We start from the raw sequence: 23,059 nt of genomic DNA, 5'->3' as shown, positions 1-23,059 counted from the left end.
AGCTAAACATGCTTCCCCAATTATGCTGCCCAGACTTGTAATTAAAACAAATTTCCAAAGCAGTGGGGAAAAATCATTTTATGCTTAGTTCGTGCAAGTAAAATAAATTACTAAATGAGGGGAGAATTTAAAGCTTTCTAGAGAGTATCACTCACTTGCAAAATAACTCCATGTTTTTTTTTAAGCCTTGATGATATTTAATTTTAAATATTTGAATTTTGGGTCCTGAAATTAGAATATCAGCTGCTTCTGTATTAGTTTTTCCTAAATAGAGAGTAGCAGTTCATTTCACAGTGGGAGTAAGTTTTACGTGCATGGCTTAGATGGAGTCGTGGTAGTTGGAATCTGCTCCTTGCATTGGCACACGTTTTCCAACACCTGGAGCTAAATAGCCCCCGAAATGGAGAAAACAAAAAGATACCTTTATGCTTTGACCTGGGTTTCTGGCTGCCTGGATGCTTCCTGGGTTGACCTGGCTGCGTATCAGTGTTGGATCTGGGAGGCATCTGCTTTGTGAAATGTTTTGTTCTTCTGTCCAGCCTTACAGGATTAGATTCGTGCCATTCCTGCTGTTTCCATTAATCTGACCAGCGTAAAGCTCACCCACAGAAATAAATCTCTATTTTATTCCCCCACAAAGACAGGAAATCGATATTCCCTCTTGGAGGAGGAGGTGGAGGACAAACAGGAGCTGGTGTTACCCTGCCCTGCCCCTCCGAGGTGCTGGGGGAAGCGAAAGAAGGATGGGGAAGGATGGCTCCAGGATGACCCATCAAAAATCGAGGAGAGGAATTATTGTTTCCTCGAGTCTCCTTTAGCAAGGAAAAGCCAACCAGTACATTGAGGGGCTGGGTTTATTTACAGTATATTTGGTGTATCTAAGGATTAAGAAATTGAGGTGCACTTTGCCCACTGCAGGGATGTGCACTTTTTTATGTCTAACGACTTAAACAGGTTTGGGAGAGCGAAGAACTCAGGGAGCTGAGTTTTGTGTCAGCCTGGGCAAATTTAAACTCATTTTTTAAATCCTGTAAACTCAAATTTTAAACTCATTCTTCAATGAGTTTAAAATACCAAGGTTTCTGTGTTAGATCATCCATCTTTCAGTATGAATAACGGGAAATTGAGTAAGTAGTTACCAGAAATATTCATTTGCGTGGCTCACAAATGAATTTTAGGCTGCTCACAGCAGCCTAAAAATGTTGTAGCCCATCCCCTTCCAATCTCACCATGGTCAGTGCGTTCATTTTCTTGGTGGGGAAGCAGTGCCTTGTAATCTACTTTCCGCACAGTAATATTCAAATGAAAGCTGAATTTTTTGTTGCTATCCCAATTTTCACTCATGACTTAAAAAAGAAATTCACGCTTGGCCTCAGAAATGGATTTTTGTTTTAGAGGAAGAAGAGTTTGTACTGCAGAAAATGAAATTAATTTTCCCTAGCTATAGAGCCCAGTACCCCCATCATGAGCACGCAGCATTGTAGCTGAGCTGTGTGCCTTAAAATTCTGACCTGATCACTCAAATTTGATCTTTTTCATAAGTGCACGGTACAATTTGGTATCGAGATAAGGTGCAGAAGGAAGGGAGAAAAGCAAGGAAGCATGACGCAAGCCAAGCACAAAATAATCCCATCTAGTCATCTGTTTGGGTGTGATTATGTGCTTTTCTACTGCTCCTGCTTGTTCTTTTTGTGAGAGATGTGGCCTGCTCCTAATGCAGAGTCAAGCTTTAAGCCTTTATCATTGAGAAAATGTCCAATATGACTGTCATCACCTTGTCCTTGATAATTTTGGCCATTCGTAGCATGTTGTAACTACTGTCTTGGCTTTTCAGGCTGAATCCTAACCCGGTTAGCTGCTGGTTTTTCTTTCCTTTGTTCCTTTTCAATTTCTATCTTGTGCCTCGGTACCAAATTCAGGTGCTGGGCTGGGATGTGATTTTGGCCAGTCCCTTTGCAGGATCCATCGGGTTGAGGAGGCTCTGGACATCACCTCCTCCAACCCCACTGCTCAGGAAGGGTCAACCCAGGACATTGCCCAGTCTGAATTCCCATTGCCATAAAAGCTGGAAGTTCACCTTTGCATGAGAAATCTCTTCTCAAACACATCTGAGATAAGGTAAAAAGTGGAGTAAAAGGGTTAAAGAAGCTTGAGGTGCATTTAGGTACCGTTACATGTGCCTGATCTCCAGGCACAGCGGCGTTTTGTTCTGTACAAGGAGACCAGCAGAGGTTTGTTCCCCTGGGCGATAACAAAGCAAATCAAACTGGGACACGGCGACCTGCCCCAGTTCATGGAAATACATCTTCAAGATAAATTTGGCTACAAAGTGGAATAGATAGCGACGTAAGGCTGTCTCCAAGGATGGTTGTAATGTGTGTTCCTCTTAGGAAAAGTAGGAGTTCACGTGGTTGACACGGCCTGGCTCTCTTGGAATGGCAGTTAATGGATGTTAAAAGCTTTTACCTCTTTTATTACCCACGTAATTGAACTGTCTAAGGTAGTTTAGGCCTGAAAAGGTTAATTGGACTGATCCACAAAATCAGGTTTCAAGCAAAATAATAAAGAAGGTCTTGAGTGAAGGTACGTTTCTGTGCAATCCGAGTGTAAACAGACTCTCCGGAGCTTTCGCAAATGCCTCAGGGCTGGGCTAGGCACTGCGCTGGTGGGAAAGACATCTCATTTAGATATTAAAGAGAAGAAAAAAGCTATTTCAAAGATATTCGCTACCCTACTGCGAGTCTTTGAGAAACGGAACGTGAATTATCTTTGCTCGTGATGCGATACGCGTAACTTGCCCACCCATGGGGGCAAAAAGTTTCGTTGGGTTGAAATGTTTCAGTGCTAAGAGGAAATGTGGTGCTGCCTGCTTATCTTGTCAATGGTGTTTAGAAGTTCAGAAGGTTGGAAGGAGATGTGGGTAGCACACAGGATTTGCTGTAGATGGGGAGGATTTGATAGCAGGATAAGTTCAGTTTTGTGTTGTAAACTCACTCTCTTTTTTTTTATTTTTCATTAGGAGCTCGGTTTTGTGCTGGGTGCTGACTGTCCAGTCATTGTTGCAGTACTTTCCAGGTAGATTCCTAAGCCCAGAACCAGAAGGAAAAGCAGTGACAAGACAGCATGTAGAGATGCAAGGCTCTGAAATGCAGAGATGCAGCTGTGGGGTCTGTTTTTGACAGACTTAAGCTGTGAACAGCACTGGGCACATGCACAGTGTCTGCCCCACTTTGTCATCTGCGTCTTCAGTTTTTGAGCTTGGCCTCATGTAAAGCAGTGGAATTTCAGAAGTAAAATAACAGGGACCTGTCATTAATCCCCGTTTATCTAATTTCAGATGTCGCCATCTGAGCCAGTCATGCTCACTTCCTTTGCTCTGCCTCGGGTAGAAATGGGCACTTTTAGAGTCATTTGTTGGCTATTCAGATGAATTGTACCCTGCCTTAAGATTTTGCTTGGTTGAAGAGGTCACATTTGCTCTTATTTAAATGTGTTTATGTTAGGAGTTTTGCTGGAGAATTCGAGGGGTATTTTTGGGGGCAGGGAGAGGAGAGATTGGGATTTGGCTTTTTTTTCCTTTCCTCCCTTTCCCTGGTTAACTATGCTTATCTCTATAAACCTTTTCTATTTTCCTTGCGATCTTACCTTTAAAAAATTAAAACCTCCTTGACTTTTTTTTAGGGAGTTAACCATTAAGAGCGATGCTTTCAGAAGATGTAGTGCTGAATGTCATTTCTATCAGCAGCAGCAACAGACGGTCAGTCCGGGCTTTTTTTTTTCCTCCCTGCTTTATCTGTTGCACGCGGAGACGAGGCTCCAGTCTCGCCGTGCAGCGATGTCAGACGGGCTGCTCCCGACCATGGGAGTGCTCATCCACTCTCTTGTGTTCATTGCTGGTGTCAGATAGAAAAGAGAGGATTAATTGCGGTTACCTAAGATACCAGCAGCTTAAAAGGGAGGAATGTTTCCTTAATAGTGCCTCTTGTCTGTCGGTGGCAGTTATATGTATCTAGTGCAGGCACAAAGGAGAACAAAGCTTGCTAATATATTTCTGTTAGTGTTTCAGTTGAGCCACGTTAGAGCTTATTTCAATGCCTTGACAATTAATAGCAGAGAAATTATTTTAATATTAGCATTAATCCCAGCTTCTGATACTTCTTTTGATACTTCTAGGTTCAAGGATTTGTTGACTCCGTTTCCCATTTTCAAAGATGTTTTGATCTAATCGATTTTGTTTTTTACTGTAAATTTTCGAGGTCAGTTTAGACGTGTGGAAATTAACACTTGAGATCAGCATCTCTTCATTTCAGCCTCTCGGATCGCTGGCAATTAGGAATGGCTTCATCTGCTTGCTTTGCATCCTTCTCTAAAGCTTGCCCACATAATGGGGGTGAGGGGAAACGCTTCCAAGTGAGCTTAATTCCCTCTTGGCGTGGGCTCGTCCTTTTTCCTTTCCTTTCCGCCTGCTGCCCTGAACAAACACCGCAGGAACGTTGCTGAAACCGGAGACTACGCCTAGCTTCGTGCACACCCCTTTCAACACGGGGGAGCTTTCTTATGAACGGCTGCCAACTGAGAAGCGACCCCGGTGGTAACGTGCTGGTAGGCTGCGAGCCAGGTGTAAGGGAGCGCTCAGTCCTCTGCTTTTTGCAGTTCCTTCCCTCTGCTGATCCTCGCAGCTCGTGCTGCTGTCTTCGAAAGAAATCACACAGGAGCAGAAGAGACCCAGGGACGGGCTGCTGGACTTTCAGCTCCGGTTTTGCAGCCTGGATTTGGTTCTAATACACACAGAATAATCTACTTTTCTTTTTTTTTCCCAACAAAAATCTCAATAGAAATTTAAATTTACAGAAAGGATTTAAAATTTTGCAGTGGCAAAGTTGTCTCGCATGCACTTAAGGAATGCTCTTGCAGCAGGCTGTCTTTTCCCATGGCTGCCCTGCGAGTGAAGTGTAACCCCTGTTGACACAGGCTTTATTTTCATGCACAAATGCTTTAGAACAATCGCACACGCGGACCAAAGAGAAGAAAAGATGGGGCTTGCAAACATCTTGCCAAAAACACTGACAAGAAGTAATTGTTGAGACGCAGAGCCTGCTTTTTGGGGTACAAATTGCGTTGGGATGGAGTTTCCCCGTTTTTCTTTGCAGCCATACACTGCATTTTCCATTTTTTTTCCAAATTTCTTCCCTAATCAGGGGTTTTACCATGATCTTTTTAAATACGAAATGTCTCAGCTGTTTTACCATCTGTGTTACAGTGGGGCTTCAGAAACATGCGGGGGAGTGCTCTGAGCTGGCTAAAGAAAAGAGGCTTTGTTGAGAAATGTCTTAGCACCATTTGTGTGTGGCACAGGCATAAAGGGAATATATTTAAAGATGTCTATAAACCTAGATTTCTCCTCCTCCCTCTTTTTCATTAGTTATTGTTTAGAATTCCTCTTAGAAGAGGTAATGGATTTGCTTAAATCTGCCCTCAGGAATTGCTTCTTGCTTGTTGAACGTAATTATTCTGTCCTCCAAAAAAAAAGTGAGGTAAAAACATATTTTCCATATTGCTGTTTACTCAGAAGAGACTGAGCAAATCCGAATTACGAACTCGACTTCTTTCAAAAACAAAAGTAATGTCAGCTCAGCAAAAGAATAGTAATCACCGGATTACGTCGTTTTCTAGGGGTGAGTCAGTGAATTTCGCCTGTTTTACAGACCGAGGAAGAAGAATATATCCCAGCCAATGTCTTAGATTTATTTTTAGCCTTAGTAAATCAGTGCTCACTCCTTGCACATACAGGGCTGATAAATCCTGCAGAGGATGCAGTGTATTCTCATATGCATGCCAAGGTGAGATAAGATTTCCAGTCAATTAACATATTGAGCGAAAGCAATCATGTCATTCACGTGAGTCATTTCTTTTTCTTTTTTTTTTTTTTTAAATTGGGTTGGCTGAACTAGAGACAAAGGGAAACGTTGACTTCTCAGCCATTATCCTCAGCCAAGCTGAGCTGGCCATGTACCTGCATGTGACTCCTCAAGGTCACCTTTTCATTTTTTGGGGTAGATTTTCTTTTTATTCACCATTTTGCTGAAGGCCGCTTGCCCAAGGAGGTCAGATCTCGCCTCTTTTGAGTTTTCAATTTCATTCAAATCTCTTTCTAATAAATGCTATATATCTACAGCAGCTTTTAATTCTGATTATTAGGGAGGTGATCTTTTTCCACTGATGGTTTTCACGGCTATTAACATGGCAGCAAAGCCATGAAGTCAGGAGCTCTGTTTTCTCTGTTTTTGAGGCACCAGTCAGTGGTAAAAGTCTCAGCAAAGATTTAGCTAATAAATTACAGGAAATCATATATAATTTGTGTTGAAAACTGTAAAGAATGATGCATTCATTGGTAATTATGACTCCTATCACTTGGTTTCAGAGTCGCGCTGAGATTTTGCACAGTCCTGTCGAAATAGCTGTAGACCAGCTTGCAGATAGATCTTTAATTTGGCGTTGACTGTACATTTTGCCAAAATCTCAGCGAATGCTAAGTGAATTTCAGTCAGGTGGCTTTTGCTGGGCTCTCTGTAGCCTCCCTTGACTACTGCAGGGCTTGTCCTGCCAGCCCAGAGACATGAGATTGCGCACCTCTGTGTGCTTAGTCCTGTCCCCACGTGGATTTCCATCATCTCATTATTTGTTTTCGAGAAATTTCTAAAACTTCAGTCCCGGAAGGTGCTCACATTGCAATATCATTGGGCTAGCAGCTCTGACAGTTACACCACTAACAGTTTTTCTTCTGAAAGCTTTTCAGGAAGCTGTAACTCCAGCCACCATCTCTGTAGTGCCACAGGATTACGTGGGCAGCCAGCTCAGCTCCACCGTCAGGGTTGTGAGAGATGTTCAGTGGTTTGGTGTAGTCCAGTTCAGAATACTACCTGTAAGTAGAAAGGCAGTTAATAGAAAGAAAATAGAAAAATATTTATTCTCTCCATTAAAGTATTTTTTCTAATCTTGTTAGAACTGTACTTAAAAATAGTAGCTCTGTTTTCATGGTGGAATGCAATTAGGTGTGTAAATTAAGCTCACCTATGAGACTTGTCCAGATTTCTTGCCACGCTCTCTCTCTGTGCCTTAATCTTGTGAAACACCCGCTTGGCTTAGCCGTGGCGGGGCTAAATAGCATGAAAATGCAGAGAAAAGAAAAAAGGCCCTCGCACGTTTCAAGTTTGAGTTTTAAATTATTCATGGGAACAAGCGGTGCTCCCCAGCATCATCCTCCCCCAATTACTGCTCTGAATTGCTCTGATTCCCAGAAAAGTAAATGCAGCCAGAGGGCACGGTACCCAGTATCTCTTCCCAACATCTCTCAAGGCTGGCTTTCCACACCAGCTGTGCCTGCTCAAAAATCAGCTGTAGCTTCAAAATCCAATTGAAGAACACAAGAATGCTTTATTGTATTCTTGTATAAATAAGACTATGTCTTCTTATATAAATAATAGTCTTCTTATATAAATAAGACTGTATTTGGGTTTCCTACAAAATGCTTTATTCACATTTGCCATTCATGTTTTATACTCTTAGTAGTAATAGGGATTTTTACTTGTTTATGTATTATTTCCTTATTAATATGAAATTTATGAATTTAGTATGTATGAAATTAATATACATGACCTTTAATGTTGAGTTGTGTTAAAACTACTGGTTTGCTCTAAAACTGCCAAGACCAGGGCCATTTCACAACAGTATCACCAGAAGAGAGTTGAGGTATGAACCCAAAACTGGTAAGTGCCCAGACTGATAAGCGATATCAAAACTCAGGACGTGTCATCTGCCAGGAGCAGAATCCTCCTGAACCAGTGCCAGGGCTCTGAGCAGACTGTGCTGCTGCTCCTGGTTGAAATTTGGGATTTGTCTGTCTGAAAATGCGTTATTGTGTGTGGTTAAGAGCTCAGCTTGGATATCTGAAAGGCTTCCATCTCTAATCCTGAAGCAGCTGTTTTAGGAGAGATTTAAGAGGGGATCTGAGTAGAAGGAGAGGTTGGATGTGGTGCTTGGGGACATGGTTCAGTGGGTGACACTGGGGGTAGGGTGATGGTTGGACCAGATCATCTTGGAGGGCTTTTTCAGCCTTAATTTTTCTGTGATTGTATGAAATAGGGCATTAAGAGCTCTTCGTGTTGCACCTGAGAGTAGCTGAGGCTGCAAGGAGCTGTGGGGCTGTTGTGCCAAGCACCCTGCTCATGTAAATGATGGTTAATATTCCGTTCACACTATAATTTGGAAAAGATCTCCAGGTAACACACGCAGAGCTTCTGGTTGTGGAGAAAAAGGGAAATGTTTTATCCAACCACGTGTGCTAAAAAAAAAAAATATTTGTTTCTTCTCCCCTGAACTCCTCTGCTTGTGCTTGAAGCTGTGGTTTGGCTGATGTTTGTATCTTTGCAGAATTGCCCTAATCTGTTGCTCCTGGTTTCATCTGCAGCAATTTCCCAGCGAGGCAATTACTCACTCAGCACCAGCATTGGAACAAATCGCGCCTCGTGTGCAGCCAGTTTCTTCCGGCACGGCGTTACGGGGCTGACTGCATCGTGTTGGCTCCAAAAAGGCTGTAAAAAAAAAAAAAAAGAAAAAAAATAAATAAATGAGAAGTAATGAAAGGGTGCCAGAAAGACGGCTCTGTTAGAGCTTGTTTTGGAGGAGGAGGGTGTAGGAGCGTAGCCTTGCAAAAGAAGAGCGAGAAGGGATGCAGTTCGGGTTTTAGAAACCCAGCTGGACAAGGAAAAGAGCTGCTGAGGTCAAATGGCAGTGCTGATACCGTGACTGTGAATTCAACTTAATTGGAAAGGAGAAAATTAGGTGAGAAATTGGAGGTGGGGAGGAGCTCACGATTTCAGGATGGGTTGCAGAATGGCTGGCGTGCTGCTGCTGTGCTGCAGCTCGGGGCTTGGCCTGACCAAGGATCCTCCTTTCAGCCCATCTTAATGCCAAGTGTCTGCACCTAGGCAGCAGCATTTGGGAGTGGGGACGTGTTCCAAGCTTGGCTCTAGTAACCTTGCTGAATTTTGTCTTGTGAGAATTGAATACATTTAAGAAAGAGTCAATAATGCCAAAGATCTGAATCCAAATATCCTGTCAGTGGCAGAGCTGACAGAAATCAGATTTTTCCGGTTCAGTAGATTTCTGGTTTGTTCTGTTTGCCTGACTCACTGTTTAATTCCAAATTAAGTGCTGATATCTGAAGTCAGAAGGCTGCTTGTGTTTCTGAATGGCAACAGGGAGCTCTGGCTATGGGACAAATCTGCCAAATGCAGACAAACCCCCTGCAGTGACCCCTTGGAATCCCCAATCTGAGAGATTTGCCAGTAATTCAGGTCAGCATCTCCTTCATCTTGGCTTAATCTTCAAGCAGAGTGTGGTGGGTGCCAGTAAACCAGCATTTGCTGATAAATTATTGTTTCAGCTCTCAATGCGTTGCCTCATTTTAGCCCACAACCTCTGTTTTCGCATCTTTTTTTGGTGAACATGGAGATTTAAGAAAAAGATATTTGTTTCCTCCTGTGTTTTAGACACCTGTGGATGAGTCGTGCCTCGACTTGAAGTGATAGCCTGTCATTTTAATCCCTGCCTTAGCCACAGGTCTGCAAGGGAAGAAAAAAAAGGGTTCCTTGGAGGTGTTACATCAGCTACAGCTCCCGGGGTGCTCGGGAGAGGGTCTGAAATGACCCAGCGTGAGGAACATGCCCAAGAACTGTGACGTGATTCTTCTATTCAATGGCATGAGGAATAAAAGGAATAATAAATAGTGCTGGGTGGGGAATTGTTGGATTGTTTTCTCTCTGCAGAGCGTGCCCAAGTTCAGCTGGTACAACCACAGGAGAAGGAGAGAAGGGACAATTCTCTCATGGTGGTACATTCAAGCCTTATTTCTGATGTTTAACGCCTGCCTTTGGTGCTGAGAAACTCCTGACACCAGTTCCAGGGTAAAAAAGCAGAAGGCGGGTGCTTGGGCAAGCTCTCTAATTACAAACCCTGGCTAGCACTTAACAAATTACTTGCTGTGATTGAATGCTGTCTTCCACTTCAAGATAAAGCCACAAAGGACGAGATGTCCTGATAGCTCCGCGGAGATGCAGCTTTCCCTTGCTTTTCCTCTCCCAGAAGCTGTTTCCTGGAGCTGCAGAACCAGCGTGTCCCGAGGTTGTTGCAAGACAGCAGCAAGATCATCTTCCAGGTCGTAGCCTCCTGCCTTCAAGTGAAATCCTCCTAAAATGCACTGCATTTTAGCTGTACTGTAGAGACAGCCTTCATAAGGATGCATTTTTGGGGCACTTAGATGGAATTCTTGGAAAAAAAATGTGTTTCAGACGAGTTCAGCACGCTGACGTGGATCTGCAGTACCCGAGCTAACACTTCTGTGGCGAATAAATTCCCCCCAGAACAGCTGATAGCCCATTAAGATGGTAATTTTGCAGCTTTTATTACAGTGCCTTATTTATTTATTTACTTGTAGCTTGCGTGAGGTTTCTGAGCTGTTGCTGGCCCCAGTCCTGCACAGGCTGATGGCTTTGCTTTCGCTTCCACTCCGGTTATACAGCCGCTCGGTAGTTATTAAGCAATTCTGGAGAAGGGTTTGTAATGCTTTTCCGTAATTGTTCTAACCATTTAATTGTTTTACTGTGAGCCAGGGGGCAAAGCTGATGGATGGCACTTTCATGCCTCTGCAGCCGAGGAAAGAGCAAATGGGAGCAAGAAACAAGGGGCAGCAGTGTTCTCCTGGGACAGCAGCAACCTCGGAAATTGGGTGCTCCGGGTCCTGAATGTTCGTTTTTATCCTGCTCGGGACGGTCTAGATGCCATCTGAGCCATGTGGCTTTTGATATTTAGAGCCGGAAAAGTCTCCTTTTGTTCCTTTCAGATGCAGGGAAGTCTCCTGATCCTGGTGTGACTGCCTCACCCAGATTTGAACCGTTCTGAAGCTGCTGAAGGATGTGCTGGCTTCCTCAGCAGCTCTTAGACGAGGGATAAATCAGCTTGGCCATCACTGTTTTATAGCTGCTTGTAGTTTCTCAATTCTCCTGCTTGTGTTGCCTGGCAGCCAGAGTGGTTGCGTGGATCCTTGTTTGCTTGTTGGGTAAAACAGGAGAGTTGCAAGATCGTAATAAACTGGGAAAACAATTTGAGTTTGCAGAGAAAAATGCTGCTGCATTGAACGAGCAGCGTCAGGGTAATATTCTGAATTTCAAAGCCATGACAGTGATGGAAATGGTTCTGAAAGCCAGGCTGCTGGATCACGTTCCCTTTGGTCTTTCCCCCCACTCCTCCTGTTCCCAACAAAAGGATGGGTTAATTTGAATTTCATTGCTTTGGATCCTTAGGGAAATATCGAATGATCGCTCTTATTGTGGAACCGTGCCCCAGAGGAGGGGGACAGGTGCTGGGTTTGTGCTTTCGCTTCCCATGTGCAGCAAGCTCATTAATTTGTGAGCTCATACACTGCAGCGGGAAGGGGCCGCTGCTCTCTGCCACGAAAAAGCGACCGTGATTGATCGTTTGGGGGCAGGAGGGGAAAATATTCAGAAATCAGTTATATAAGCATCCTAAACGAGCAGCACACGGACAAAGCGGCATTGTTTTTCCCCAGAGGAGTGCTGAAATTGATGTTTTTAACCTCCTTTCCCAACACCTGCTACCGGCAGCTTCGGCAGGGAAGCAAAGCGTTGACACCGGGAGACGCAGGGAGGCGATCAGGTACGGGGGAAGATGGAGCAGCACCACCAGTCTCCTGTCCTCTCGGAGAGGTTTTCATCTCGAAGGTCTTCAGCACAGCTCCGTAAGGTCCAGAGGAGAGCTGTGTCTCTAGCTTTGAGCCAGCTGAACCATTTCGAGGTGCTCTGAAAGCCTCCTGAACGTGACAAAGAGGAGAGCTCAGCTCAAGAGCGATCAACCACACCTACAATGCCAAGCGGGCAGCAACGGTGCCAAGTGGGAAACCGAAGAAAGGACTGAATTAAATCATTCCGTAGACCTTTGCTGTTCTTTCAGCTGATAACACGTTGTCGACCTACCCAGTGGTATCACTTTGAGGTTTTTTCCTCGTTGGCTGCATCTGCAGCGGAGCTCCATCTGTAAATATTGAAGGCATCGCTTTGCTGAAGTGATTCATGCTTCCCTGTGCCAAAAAAAGTAATGTCTGAGAGCTGCTACACGGAGAAGTGTTTGTAGCTCAAACAGTCGCCCTCTATTTTTAGATGCACGGTGGAACCTTTTATTAGCTTTTCGCAACTTGGACTGCTCACAGAGCAAGGCTGGGAGCTGAAGTCGATGCTCGTGCAGGTCTGATTTCGAGAGGAATTAGCGTAAAGCAGAATCTGTGGTTGACTCTGAGCTCCTAAAATTGGAGAGCTGAGCTGAGCTGGATGGTGCTGCAGGTGCCAAGGGTATTTTGTGAGCGAGTACACCTTTAGATATTTGCTTAGAGAGCTGAATAACTAAATCCTCTTCCACTGGGGAAGGGTGTGAGGATGTTCCCTGTCCCCGTATGAAGGGTGGAGGGAAGTAGCGTGTTGCCATATGGAAATGACTGCAGAACATCAACATCTTATAACCCAAAAATGTAACTAAGGACACTCAACTCACCTTATAAAGCACTCTTACATCTCTTCTTGATGCTTCCAGCTGCAGTAAGTGCATACCAGGCATGTGTCAAAGCAGAGCCAAACGGTGACAGGCTGCCTTTGCGGGGCTGCTCAGCGTAGCTCCTCCAGAGGATAACTCCAGGTCTTTATTTGGGAAATATTTCGTGTACGAGTTCAGAATATGTGTGTGGTTACACATTCAGATATTGGTATCTTGGTGTTCGGGAGGGTAAAATCAAGTTTCACCAAGGAAGGTTTGAATAAGCTGTACGTTCACATTTTAATTCTCAACGTTGCATTTCAGCTTCTCTCTCTCTGTTTAATTGCATCAATAATTTAGCTTTCTGGGATGTTTTTGGGATGAACTTTGATACTTGTACCAAACAATATCAGTGGTGTAGTTTTTGCCCATTTCTTTGTTGTTCTTATCAAAGGCCTCCCACATTTTCATTCACAGCCTCTTCCTGGAGAGAGATTTTCTCTGAGAATACACTTTTAAAAGAAACACTTCTTATTCTTGCCACCTCTCAATTTCCAAACTGTATATTCCACTAGACTGCAGGGTTGGTACTTTGAAAATAGCAATCATTTTTCATTCCTAAGCTGAAATACTTCTAGAAGAAAGAACAACAAATGTATATACAGTTTCTTCAGATGTTTCCTCATATCTTCACTCCTAAGGAGGTAGGACCAAGTAGTGCTTAAAGAAGTGTGCCTGTATTTAAGCTCAAAAATGTTTGCTTATATCCTGAATTTTTTTAAAATGCAGCTTGAAAGTTCATTAAGTGCCATTAGCATATATGGCACCAGAGACCTGAAGACCTGACTGTCTCACTTTTTCTTCATTTTGCCCCAGATTTGGGTGACTTCTCTCTAGCCTCAAGTTTTCCAGAGTCTTTCTGCAGAGAGCTGATGAAGGTGAAGTAACGGTGCTTGTCTGCAGCCCCTAGGAGTGCGTGATATATTATTACATATCCCCTGCATCAACTTTCTCCAAGAAGATAAGCAGAAACTGGGGATATTTCCCAATTTTCACTGTCGTCTTCGCACATAGAAGTTGTATGGCTTGTAAGGGAGGGTGAGATGTTTGGTGGGGCTGGAATTGCTGCCGCTGATGCCTCAGCTCCGTGGTGCCAGGGACCTGCATGTGGTTGGGCCCTAAAGCAGAGCAAGTTCGCAGGTGCTTTTGGAGAACATTCTGCCTTTCACTAAAGGAGCAGGTGAAGTTTGGATACTCCAGGTCAAATTATAATTTCAATATCAGGATTATCGGTGTTTAATGAAAGAAAATAGCAGCGTTTGGGGCTTGGAATGACATCAGGACTGCTTGGAAAGGGGCTCGGAGGCTTTGGGTTTAAGCACCTGATATTTATGGTTTTATATTCCTGGAGTGGGACTTTCAGCTTGGGTTTTTCCTATGTTAATAACTGCAAATGCCTCATAATCCACAGATATAGGTTGTTTAAAGCAGGTGCAGTCACTTCAGTTTTGATGATTTCTGAATCTAATATGTGCTCCTCCTTGAATCGCTGGCTTGGTGCAGAGAAGCTTATGGTGGAGAAAAATGTTTAATGATGTTTATTAACTTGTTTTGCCAGAGAGCAGGATGTGCTTCGCTGCACCTGAAGGTATTTGCTCCATTTCTTTATTTCTATTTTTACCTGGAATTATTTGTAACACCCAGCACAAACATACCAGGCCAAAAAGTTTTGACATCAGTGATTTAATACAATATTTTCATGGAATTAAAACCTTTTATTCAGTGAAATAGGGGCTTATGCTATATTGGTATGAGCAGTACCGCACATCACAGCGCCTGATGGCTCTGACACAACGCAGTCAGACTCGATCAAGAGCTACAAATGCCCTTTTGGAGCACCGAGCTTTAGTCCTAGAACTGTCATTTTATTCTTCATGCAAAAATTACAACTAAATGCACCTCAGGCAGGTGGTTGTGCTGGGGATGGCTTGGCCCGGCAGACAAGCATTACATGTAAATAAAAAAATTTACCTGAGCATTGCCTACATTAAGAAGTGATGAATTGCACCATTTATTCCACTTCGTGCCACATCTGCACATTATGAAACGGGATAATAAGGTTAATTTTTGAGAGCTTAATTTTGAGAGCTTAATTTTGGTGGGTAGTTTTATATTGGGTAATTGTTAATATCTTTTCCTTGGGTGAAACCTCACAGAACGGCTACAAAACCACCTAGAAAACTTCACGCAACGATGAACCTGGTGAAATACCGTATAAATAATGCTCGTGATACTTCTAAATTAAGTTTTTCATCCATTATGAAATATTGGCAGCTAGTTTCTGAAGACCAGTACCGATGGTCCTGAATTCTGGTCGTGTTCTGGTCCGCCACGGTTGTGCCGTGTGATTTTGGGTAAGGCGCTTAAATTCTGCTCTCCAATGGTGATGTTAGTCAAAAACATGCAGTAACGCAACGTTAGAGCAAAAATTGCAGAATTTTTGCTGGCCCGTTTTGCTGGCTGAGCAGTGAGGGGCTCTTGTGGTCAGACACCCATCACGCTCCGGTCTGCTTCTGGCAAAGCATCCTGACACAGCGACTACCCAGCGAGTTCAGACTTTGTGTTTTCCGTTTCAAGCAGGCCAGAACCTACCCAAATCGCTCATTTTTCTCATCTGTGTCAGCATCAGTCTCAAAGCTGTTGCTTCAGGTACCTCTTGCTGCAAAGAAACCTGATTTTGTGAGCATCTCCCCACGATTTAACAACCCCAGACCTTCCTGCCCTACTAACCCTTGAGCCATCTGGGGATCTCCATTATCCTCTTACGTGCCTTCTTCATTTCTGTTGTGATCAGGGGAATTTAAGTGAAGAGCAGTCTAATTGCCACGTGTTAAACATCTTTCCCAGCCCACGTTACGCATCGTAAAACCAAAATCAGCCATTAGTTCCTACTGCAACCTTCTTATAAGAAGCCCATGGTGTGTTTCTTCAGGCATGTGCTTTAGGTCTTCAGGATTTGTGTTTGAAGTTGTTTTGGGGTTGGGTTGTTGAAGAGTGCCTCAATGCCTGTTTGGTTCTTTACGGCCTTCCTGGAAGCAACGTATTTGTATTTTTTCTATGCCTTTTCCAAACAACTCATGTTTCGGGTGACTCTTTGCAAAAATCATCGTGAGCTTTTTCAGACCCAGCTGGTGCTGTCGAAGAAAAGGGAAGAGGTCGGAGGTTTGTCCCACCTCGCCGACGCCTCGAGTTCCCAGGGGAGGGCAGGCGAGGGTGAAGCCCTCCCTTGAATGGGGAGGAATAAAGGGCCAGTGTTGAACATCCCACGAAGCCTTTCAGTAGGACTCTTTCCCAACAGCATACGCAGCACCTGGTTTTATATCGGTTAAATCTGTCAAAGAAACGAGTCTTCATATCTTGTAGACTAGAAAAGATTTCACAAGTTATTCAGGGCGCAGACAAAAGACCAGAAGTACAAATAAAGGCCAAGACCTCCCAGCAGCTGAGGCTTTTGTTTCACTCCACAGTGGGCTGCACATCACGCTCTGTCGTGCTCTCTAGAGCCAGGAAACAAAGGAACCCTGTTGATGTTTACTTTGGCTCAAGGCAGAGACAGTTATTTTAAATGAGTTAATAAACGCGGCAGCGAACTACGATGGTCTGCGTAATGTTCTTTTCTCTCCTTTTTCCCCTCTGTAGGTCACTCAGATGAGTCGTCCAGATCTGATTCTCTTTCTCATGAAATATCTCATGGCTTTGGTAGTTGGGATACCCTCCGTCTTCTGGGTTGGAAGCAAAAAGACCTGTTTCGAGTGGGCTAGCTTCTTCCACGGGCGCAGGAAAAAAGAGTGAGTATCGATATCTAAGAGATAAACAAGCTGAGAATGGGCAAATAAACTCCTCATTCCTCATTGTCCTGGTGTAGTATTTTGATCGATCTTTTATGGAGGCAAGGATGGGAGTAGATAGGGTCAGCTTTCTTGGAAATCTGTCATTATTTACAGTGGAACAAGGAAGGACAGGACAAGAAACAGCTCCAAAAATAAAACAAAAAACTGTCACACATTTTGCCATAATTATTTTTTAGTCCCAGAAACGAATTTACATTGTTCTCTCTGCTTCCAAAATATTTTTTAATGAGAAATGTAATATTTGGTTAAATATTACAACTGCTCTGCCTTGTGCTGAGGGGTGCAATTGAAGTTTTCATTTGTGAAGGTACCTACCTGCCCAGCTGAATCAGACCTTCAAATTGAAAGTAAACCTAAGCTGTTTTCACCATGGTTGCAGTTAAAAGCCATTGTCTCTGCTCCTAATATTCACGTGTGCGTTAGACATCAGTGCCAAAGCAGTTTGATAAAATTACAGTGAGGGTGTGTTGCAGCTTCCTGAAGGCTGAAATTAATTTAGATTGACGTATGGCATAAATTTAGGGACAATCCATGTGATTATGTAATAGCTATGAGTAGCTATCCTCCTAGTGGTCAATATTGCCTTGTAAGCAGCTGTAAGTGAGCTCCACAAACACAGCAAGCCTTTAAGTAGTGCAGGATCTGCTCCATGACTTCGACTTGTCCCATCTGTAGCAGAACTGGCCTTGTGCTGGGGTTAAAGGAAAATTAAATCCTGTAGAGTTGGGGCAGAGTTGTATTTATTCAGAAGATAACCCAGTGAGATATGCACGGGGTTAATTTAATAAGATTTTAAGACATGGACATACATTTAGGTGGGATTTACGTGGGGGTGACATACTCGTTTGGTGGGCAGAGGACAGGAATAGAGTCAGCAAAGGCAGAGGAGGCTGTTCTAGGCTGTTCTTGGACCTGCAAGAAAATGAGGAGGAGAAGCGGGAGCAGATGGAGGACACTGAATATGAACGAAAAATACAGAGAATGGGGGAGGAGAGGAAGAAACATCCCCACAAAAAAAAAAAAAAAAAAAAAGAGGAGTGCAGGTGTGGTAGCACCTCCTTTCACCACGCTGTGGTGGAGCAGCCAAGCACGTGTCCCTCTGCCACCCCTTGGCAGCAAGGGGATTTCACAACCAAGAGCTGTGGGACCGTAACCGCTGAGCCACGGGCTGCCAGCCAGCTGCTCCTGCATTATTAGATACATCTCGTGCTCTACAGCCTGTATTTCAGCTGGCATTTTCTTCCCACTGCTGGTTTCAGCCCAGGTGTCAAATGCTCACCCGAGGGAGGGAGCCGCTCCTCCCGGTCCTTGAGAGGTCCCGGGGGAATGGGAGGGTGCTGAGCGTCAGCGCTGTCCCGAGGAGCTTCTTGTGACACTATTTGCAGACTGAGGCCATAAGCAAACACTCTGCAATTAACTCTGCGTGTCTAGGCTGGAGGAGCAGATGCAGGGAGGATGGAGGAGACGAGAAATGAACCTCACTGAAACATCCAAATGTAGGGGCGCTTCGAAATTAGGTAAATGGAGCCATTATGATGTAAATAAGCGGCCTGACTTGCCAAGCTGTAAGATTTGACTTGTTCTGCTCGTAAAGTGCTTCCAGTGCTGTTGCTGCGATCGTTTTCCTGCCTCTTATTGCAGCAATTAGCATTAACTATTCAAATTGCACCTCTCCTACAGAGTGGTAAACGAGAGTCGTCAAGTGCTGCAAGAGCCGGATTTTGCTCAGTCTCTTCTGCGAGACCCCAACACCCCCATCATCCGAAAATCCCGAGGCACTTCCACCCAGGGCACCTCCACCCACGCCTCCTCCACCCAGCTGGCGATGCTGGACGACCAGAGGAGCAAAGCGGGCAGCGTCCACAGCAAAGTGAGCAGCTACCACGGCAGCCTGCACCGCTCGCGTGATGGCCGGTGCGTGTCCTTCTCTTTTAAAGTCTTGTAGAAAGCTGGGGGAGCCTCTGCGAAGCCGGGAGGTTGGCCACTGGGTTGGTGAACTGGGAGTTCTGCTGGTGTTTGTGTTCTCTGATCACATCTCCTCTCCTTTTTAGTGTCTAGGTTAGAAAGAGATACATCACTGTGAGGTTTTTGGAGGCTGGGTCAGCCCTGGGTGTCCTGCAGGTGGTGATCGGTGCTGCACCAAGTGTGTGGGGAACCAGAGCTGTCCTAAAATCAGTTTGGCACTTCTGTGTGTGGCTGTGTGTAAAAGGATTTGGTTTCTGTGACTACTCATAGCCCTGCTGCAATAACCAGCACTGAGTTACCCACTCTAACTCGAGCAGGGAAGCGTTATAACACCATTTATCATCAAGTATTGACCTCATTACCAATATTCTGCACAGCACTACGGCAAGAACCAGGCTGCACGAGGAGCTGGAACAACTTGCCTGAGGCTGTGTGAGCTCAACAACCGAGCAGGGAAACCTTTCTTCGTAAAAGCCGAGGGTTTGAGGCTTCGTGTGCGCGTGTGCTCACACAAAGTGAGATTTCTTCCCATCCTTGGTGCTGCTCACAACCGTCCTGTGCTCTTCCCAACCAGGTACACCCCCTGCAGCTACAGAGGCGTGGAAGAGAGACTACCTCACGGCAGCATGTCGCGACTGACCGATCACTCCAGGCACAGCAGCTCCCACCGGCTCAACGAGCAGTCGCGTCACAGCAGCGTCAGGGACCTGAGCAGCAACCCAATGACTCACATCACGCACGGCACCAGCATGAACCGCGTCATCGAAGAGGACGGGACCAGCGCTTGATCGCCTTGCCCCCGGGGAAGGAGAACTCGCCGGGGCTGGAGGGCTCGCGGGCCGTTCCTCGGCGGCTCCCTGCCCCTCGGCAGGTGCTGATCTTTGCATCAGGAAGCCGAAACGGGCTCCTCCGTTTCGGAAGCCGGAGTTGTTGGAGTTGCCTCAGAGCTCGAGCGTGCGGCGAGTCGCGAGCTGCCGAGTAAAAAGCCGGTTGCCTCGTTTGAGCCTACCCCTAGGGAATTATTTATTTTGATAACTCTTTACCCAGCGTACGCCGTGGCTGAATTCCTTACGCTTTGTTTAAAGAAAAAACCTTCCCCTCCCTCCCGTGCGGCTGCGTGTCAGCAGGTGTCACCCTTGACATCTCCCGGTGGGCGTAAGGAAGCTCTCGAATGCTGAAGGAATTCCTCCACGCGGCTCTCTGGCCAGATAACAAACTGATAACGTGTTCTCCTCGAGCACAGGGGGAGGGCCCCTCTTCAACACTGTATAAAGGACACGCGGCGGGCAGTTGGAAGTGGCAAACACTGGAAATGTGACAGAGGAATGAGCGCTTCGCAGAAGGAAACAGAACTGTGCCGAGGAGCTCCCGGAGCTGCCTGGGCTCAGTCGTTGGGATGGGGGTGGAGGGCGGGGGGGGGAGGAAGGAGGCAGGGAAGAGTGATTTTTGTATAACTTGTATTGTCCTCGCTTTTTTTACGAAATACTATTTAAATTTTCTACTCGTTTACAGTTTACGTAGGCAAAAGATGGATTTTAAAAGCAGTTATCTAGATGCTATTCAGCCAGTTATTTTTCGATGGATGTACAGAAGCTGAGGTTGCCTGTTCCTGTCTATTCAAAGAGAGACTAGAAAAGCTGGATTTGTCACCCAAACGGGGACACGCAGCCTGTTCCTTACAAACAGAACAAATCCCGTTTACAAGTCCCGCAGTCCAGGTGAGGAGGGCTGGGACCAAAACGGCCTCGAGGAGCTCGGTCAGGGGTGGCCGCCCACCTTCCTTGTGCTACCACGGCTGTTTCCTGGGGGTTTTTCTCCACCGAGCAGGAGGTTGGACCTGGGGGACACAAATCAAGGCAGGAGCAGAGCCGGGGAGCCCTCTGAGCCTCGAGGTATCCACCACAACCCGCTGGCTCCTTCGAGCTCGCATTCCCAATCATCACAGCCTCTGCTCCAGGTTCTTTTCTCTTCATTCCCTCCCGTAGGTTTGCAGCAGAGAATTCAGTTTGGGCTTTCTTGGCGTGTAAATATCTCGTTGGGGTCCAGCAAAGCCTTCGCTGGCACTGCAGGCAGAGGTCAAGGCATGGGTCGGGTGGCGCAGCGATCTTCCGAAGCATCTGCTGTAAGATTCGTTAAACCTACCTCAGTAATTACTGCAGATCGTTGCTGGGAAGCGAATACCTGATTTTTTTTTTTGCATTGTCTTTACATAATTCCCTCTCAGACCTGCTTGAGGCGTGTCAAAAAGCCTTTGCACATGCCTGGATGGCACAACCTTGAGGGCAGGAGTAGGGCAACAACCACGACGCACGCTTCAGAGGCTTTTTTTGAGCGGCAGAAACTGAGCTGTGCTCCAATTAGGCGTGTTAATTGTCGTGATGACACAACAGCGAGGCACGTTAACCGTGCAACCTCCGAAATCAAAGGCTGCTCGGGGAGCCGTGGTGTCTTCTAGAGAGATACCTACTGTAAATCATCTTTCTTGCTCCCGCCAGGCTTTTGTTCCAAAGGAGAAGCACAAACCAAAAGCACCACCAGAAAAACAAAGCTCAGCAAGGGCTCTGCACCCTCGGGGGCGCTGTGAGAAAGAAATCCGGCTTCTACTGAACTTCCTGCTTCAGAGGGATGATAGTTTTAGGAATCTGCATGTGCAAAAGAAGACAGATTACGGGAGTTCTTGTAAACGCGGAGGTCAAGTGGTTGTCTTGATCTTTTTGGCTAAATTTCCAGCGCTGCGTTTTGGTAATCAGAGCCCGGCTTTGAGTCAGGGAGGGGAATGATGGAGGCCTGAAGTGCGTCCTCCCAGAGATGTGCTCAGTTGTGAGGTTTAATCCCCGCGTTGTTCCGGGTGGGTGTGTTTAAGCATTTCCCCCAGAGCCCTCCCACCACCCAGGGAGGTGATGAAAATGGACAACTCACTTTTGGGTGCATTTTTTTTTTGCCCTTTGTCCCTCCCGAGCAGTTGCATGCTGTGGCCAGTGCACGAAAACACCGCTCTGCACCATCGTGCTGGCAAAGCTTCCAGCAAAACCCACGGCTTCTTATTCCCGGGGAATTGCATCTCCCTTTTTTCCCCATCCCTCTGCGCCCTTGCCACAGACGTGAGTCCTGGAGAGATGAGTGCCAAGAGCTCTCCGTGGGCTTTGCTTGGGGTCAGAAGTGCCCAGGGGCAAAAGAAAAGGCTCAGAAAATGCAGGCATTGCCCCGTCCTGTGCCAGCAGAGTCCCCGAGGCTGTGATATTTGTGATATTTGCTCTTTTTTCCTCCTTTTGTGGTTCTCACCTGTCACCAAACCCCGTGAAGCGACGCTGTGGCCGCTGCATGGAAAAAGCTGGCTCCGCAGCGCGGCATCCGCCTCCCTGCTGGCTCCTGCAAAGCCTAAAAAGCCCAGCGGCACCAAAAAGCCACGTTTTTCTGTGAATGTGTCCCTCTGCTCGCCTGCCCTGCCTTTTCTTAGCGCCTGGAGCTCAGTTTAGCTGTGATGCTTTAGCTGCTGGCCGTACGAAGCGCCCTCAATGCCTGCCAGCTGTGGGCTGGGAGCTGGGCATCCAGCACCGCTGCCAAATCGTCCCGGCGAGGAGGTGAAGGCAGCTTCTGCCACCAAAACCCCTCGGGGACCACAGGAGGAGCCTGGCGAGGAGCTTGGAGCGGGTTTGGGGGCTGAAGACCCCATAAAAAGCGAGCAAAGCGGGCTGTGGAGCTGCACATCCCTGCGCGGGGGGCACGGTGGGGCAGCCTGAATGTCGAGTTGAATGTGAAACGTCCCCGCTGCGCCGACGCACACCTTCTGTGAGAGATCAGGATTCATTTTCCTGAGCGGTGGGGATGTTGCACGCAGATTTTTTCCATGCCCTGAGCCGCCGGCGCTGCCGTCTCCGCGGGCGGCTGCTCGGACGCGTGGCCGGGCCGTGGCTTCGTTTTGGGGCGAGAAAATGAAAGTTTGGTGCTCGTCAGAGCCGTGCGTGGGGGGCACGCGGGGCTGGTGCCCGCCGGGAGCTGGTTGGAGACGCGCTCGGCTCCCCGCTCGGCTTTGTTTACAGTAGTCCAGTGTCGGTTTCGTAACGTTTAATTTTTAGCACTTTACCTGTGAGTGTACGAACTGGTTCCGTTGTAGTGGGTGTACATTTTAATTTTAGACCTTTAAACGTTTTTAATAAAACCGTGTAAAAAACCCTCGTCTCTCTGATACCTTGGCCTGCATCCCCCTCAAAATCCCCGTTTCTGATTTACGTCTCACGCTGTTCTCCAGCAAGCAGCGGTCCTAATGAGGAGAAAAACTTTCTAACCCTCACGTGGCTGTAACATCTGTACTCACGGGTGCCTGGTGTCCTTCCAGCACGAAGCAGGATCCAGCTCTGCTTTGTTTTACCCTCGCTGAGCAGCCGAGAGCTCCAACACCAGCACTGTGCGGGCAGCGAGCTCAGGAACAGCTCCAAGGCGGGGAGAAAACGGGGCTGTTCTGGGCTTTGGGCTTTCTTTTTCTTTTTTGGGGGGTTTGGGTGCTGTTTTGTCTCAGTTTGTTCACAAGAAGGCGATGGTTTCCCTCCTGGCTCCTGGTCGTGGCCCCACATCCAGGTCAGAAG

General features: G+C 46.2%; 1 protein-coding gene across 4 annotated transcripts in view; it reads left to right on the top strand.

The window, feature by feature from the left end:
* The window catches only part of FZD3 (frizzled class receptor 3), a 53,428-nt gene extending 30,781 nt beyond the window's left edge, over positions 1–22,647 (top strand). For all 4 annotated transcript variants that reach the window (XM_032185224.1, XM_032185227.1, XM_032185226.1 and 1 more), the window contains exons 5-7: positions 16,300–16,448; positions 18,192–18,425; positions 19,051–22,647. In XM_032185224.1, the coding sequence (XP_032041115.1) occupies positions 16,300–16,448; positions 18,192–18,425; positions 19,051–19,264 (597 nt within the window). In that variant the 3' untranslated portion in view covers positions 19,265–22,647. The remainder of the gene's footprint in view (positions 1–16,299; positions 16,449–18,191; positions 18,426–19,050) is intronic.
* The last annotated feature ends 412 nt before the right edge of the window (positions 22,648–23,059 follow it).

This window comes from Aythya fuligula, chromosome 3 (assembly GCF_009819795.1).
Source record: "Aythya fuligula isolate bAytFul2 chromosome 3, bAytFul2.pri, whole genome shotgun sequence".
Classification (NCBI taxonomy): Eukaryota; Metazoa; Chordata; class Aves; order Anseriformes; family Anatidae; genus Aythya; species Aythya fuligula.
This window is presented reverse-complemented; position numbering and strand designations above follow the sequence as displayed.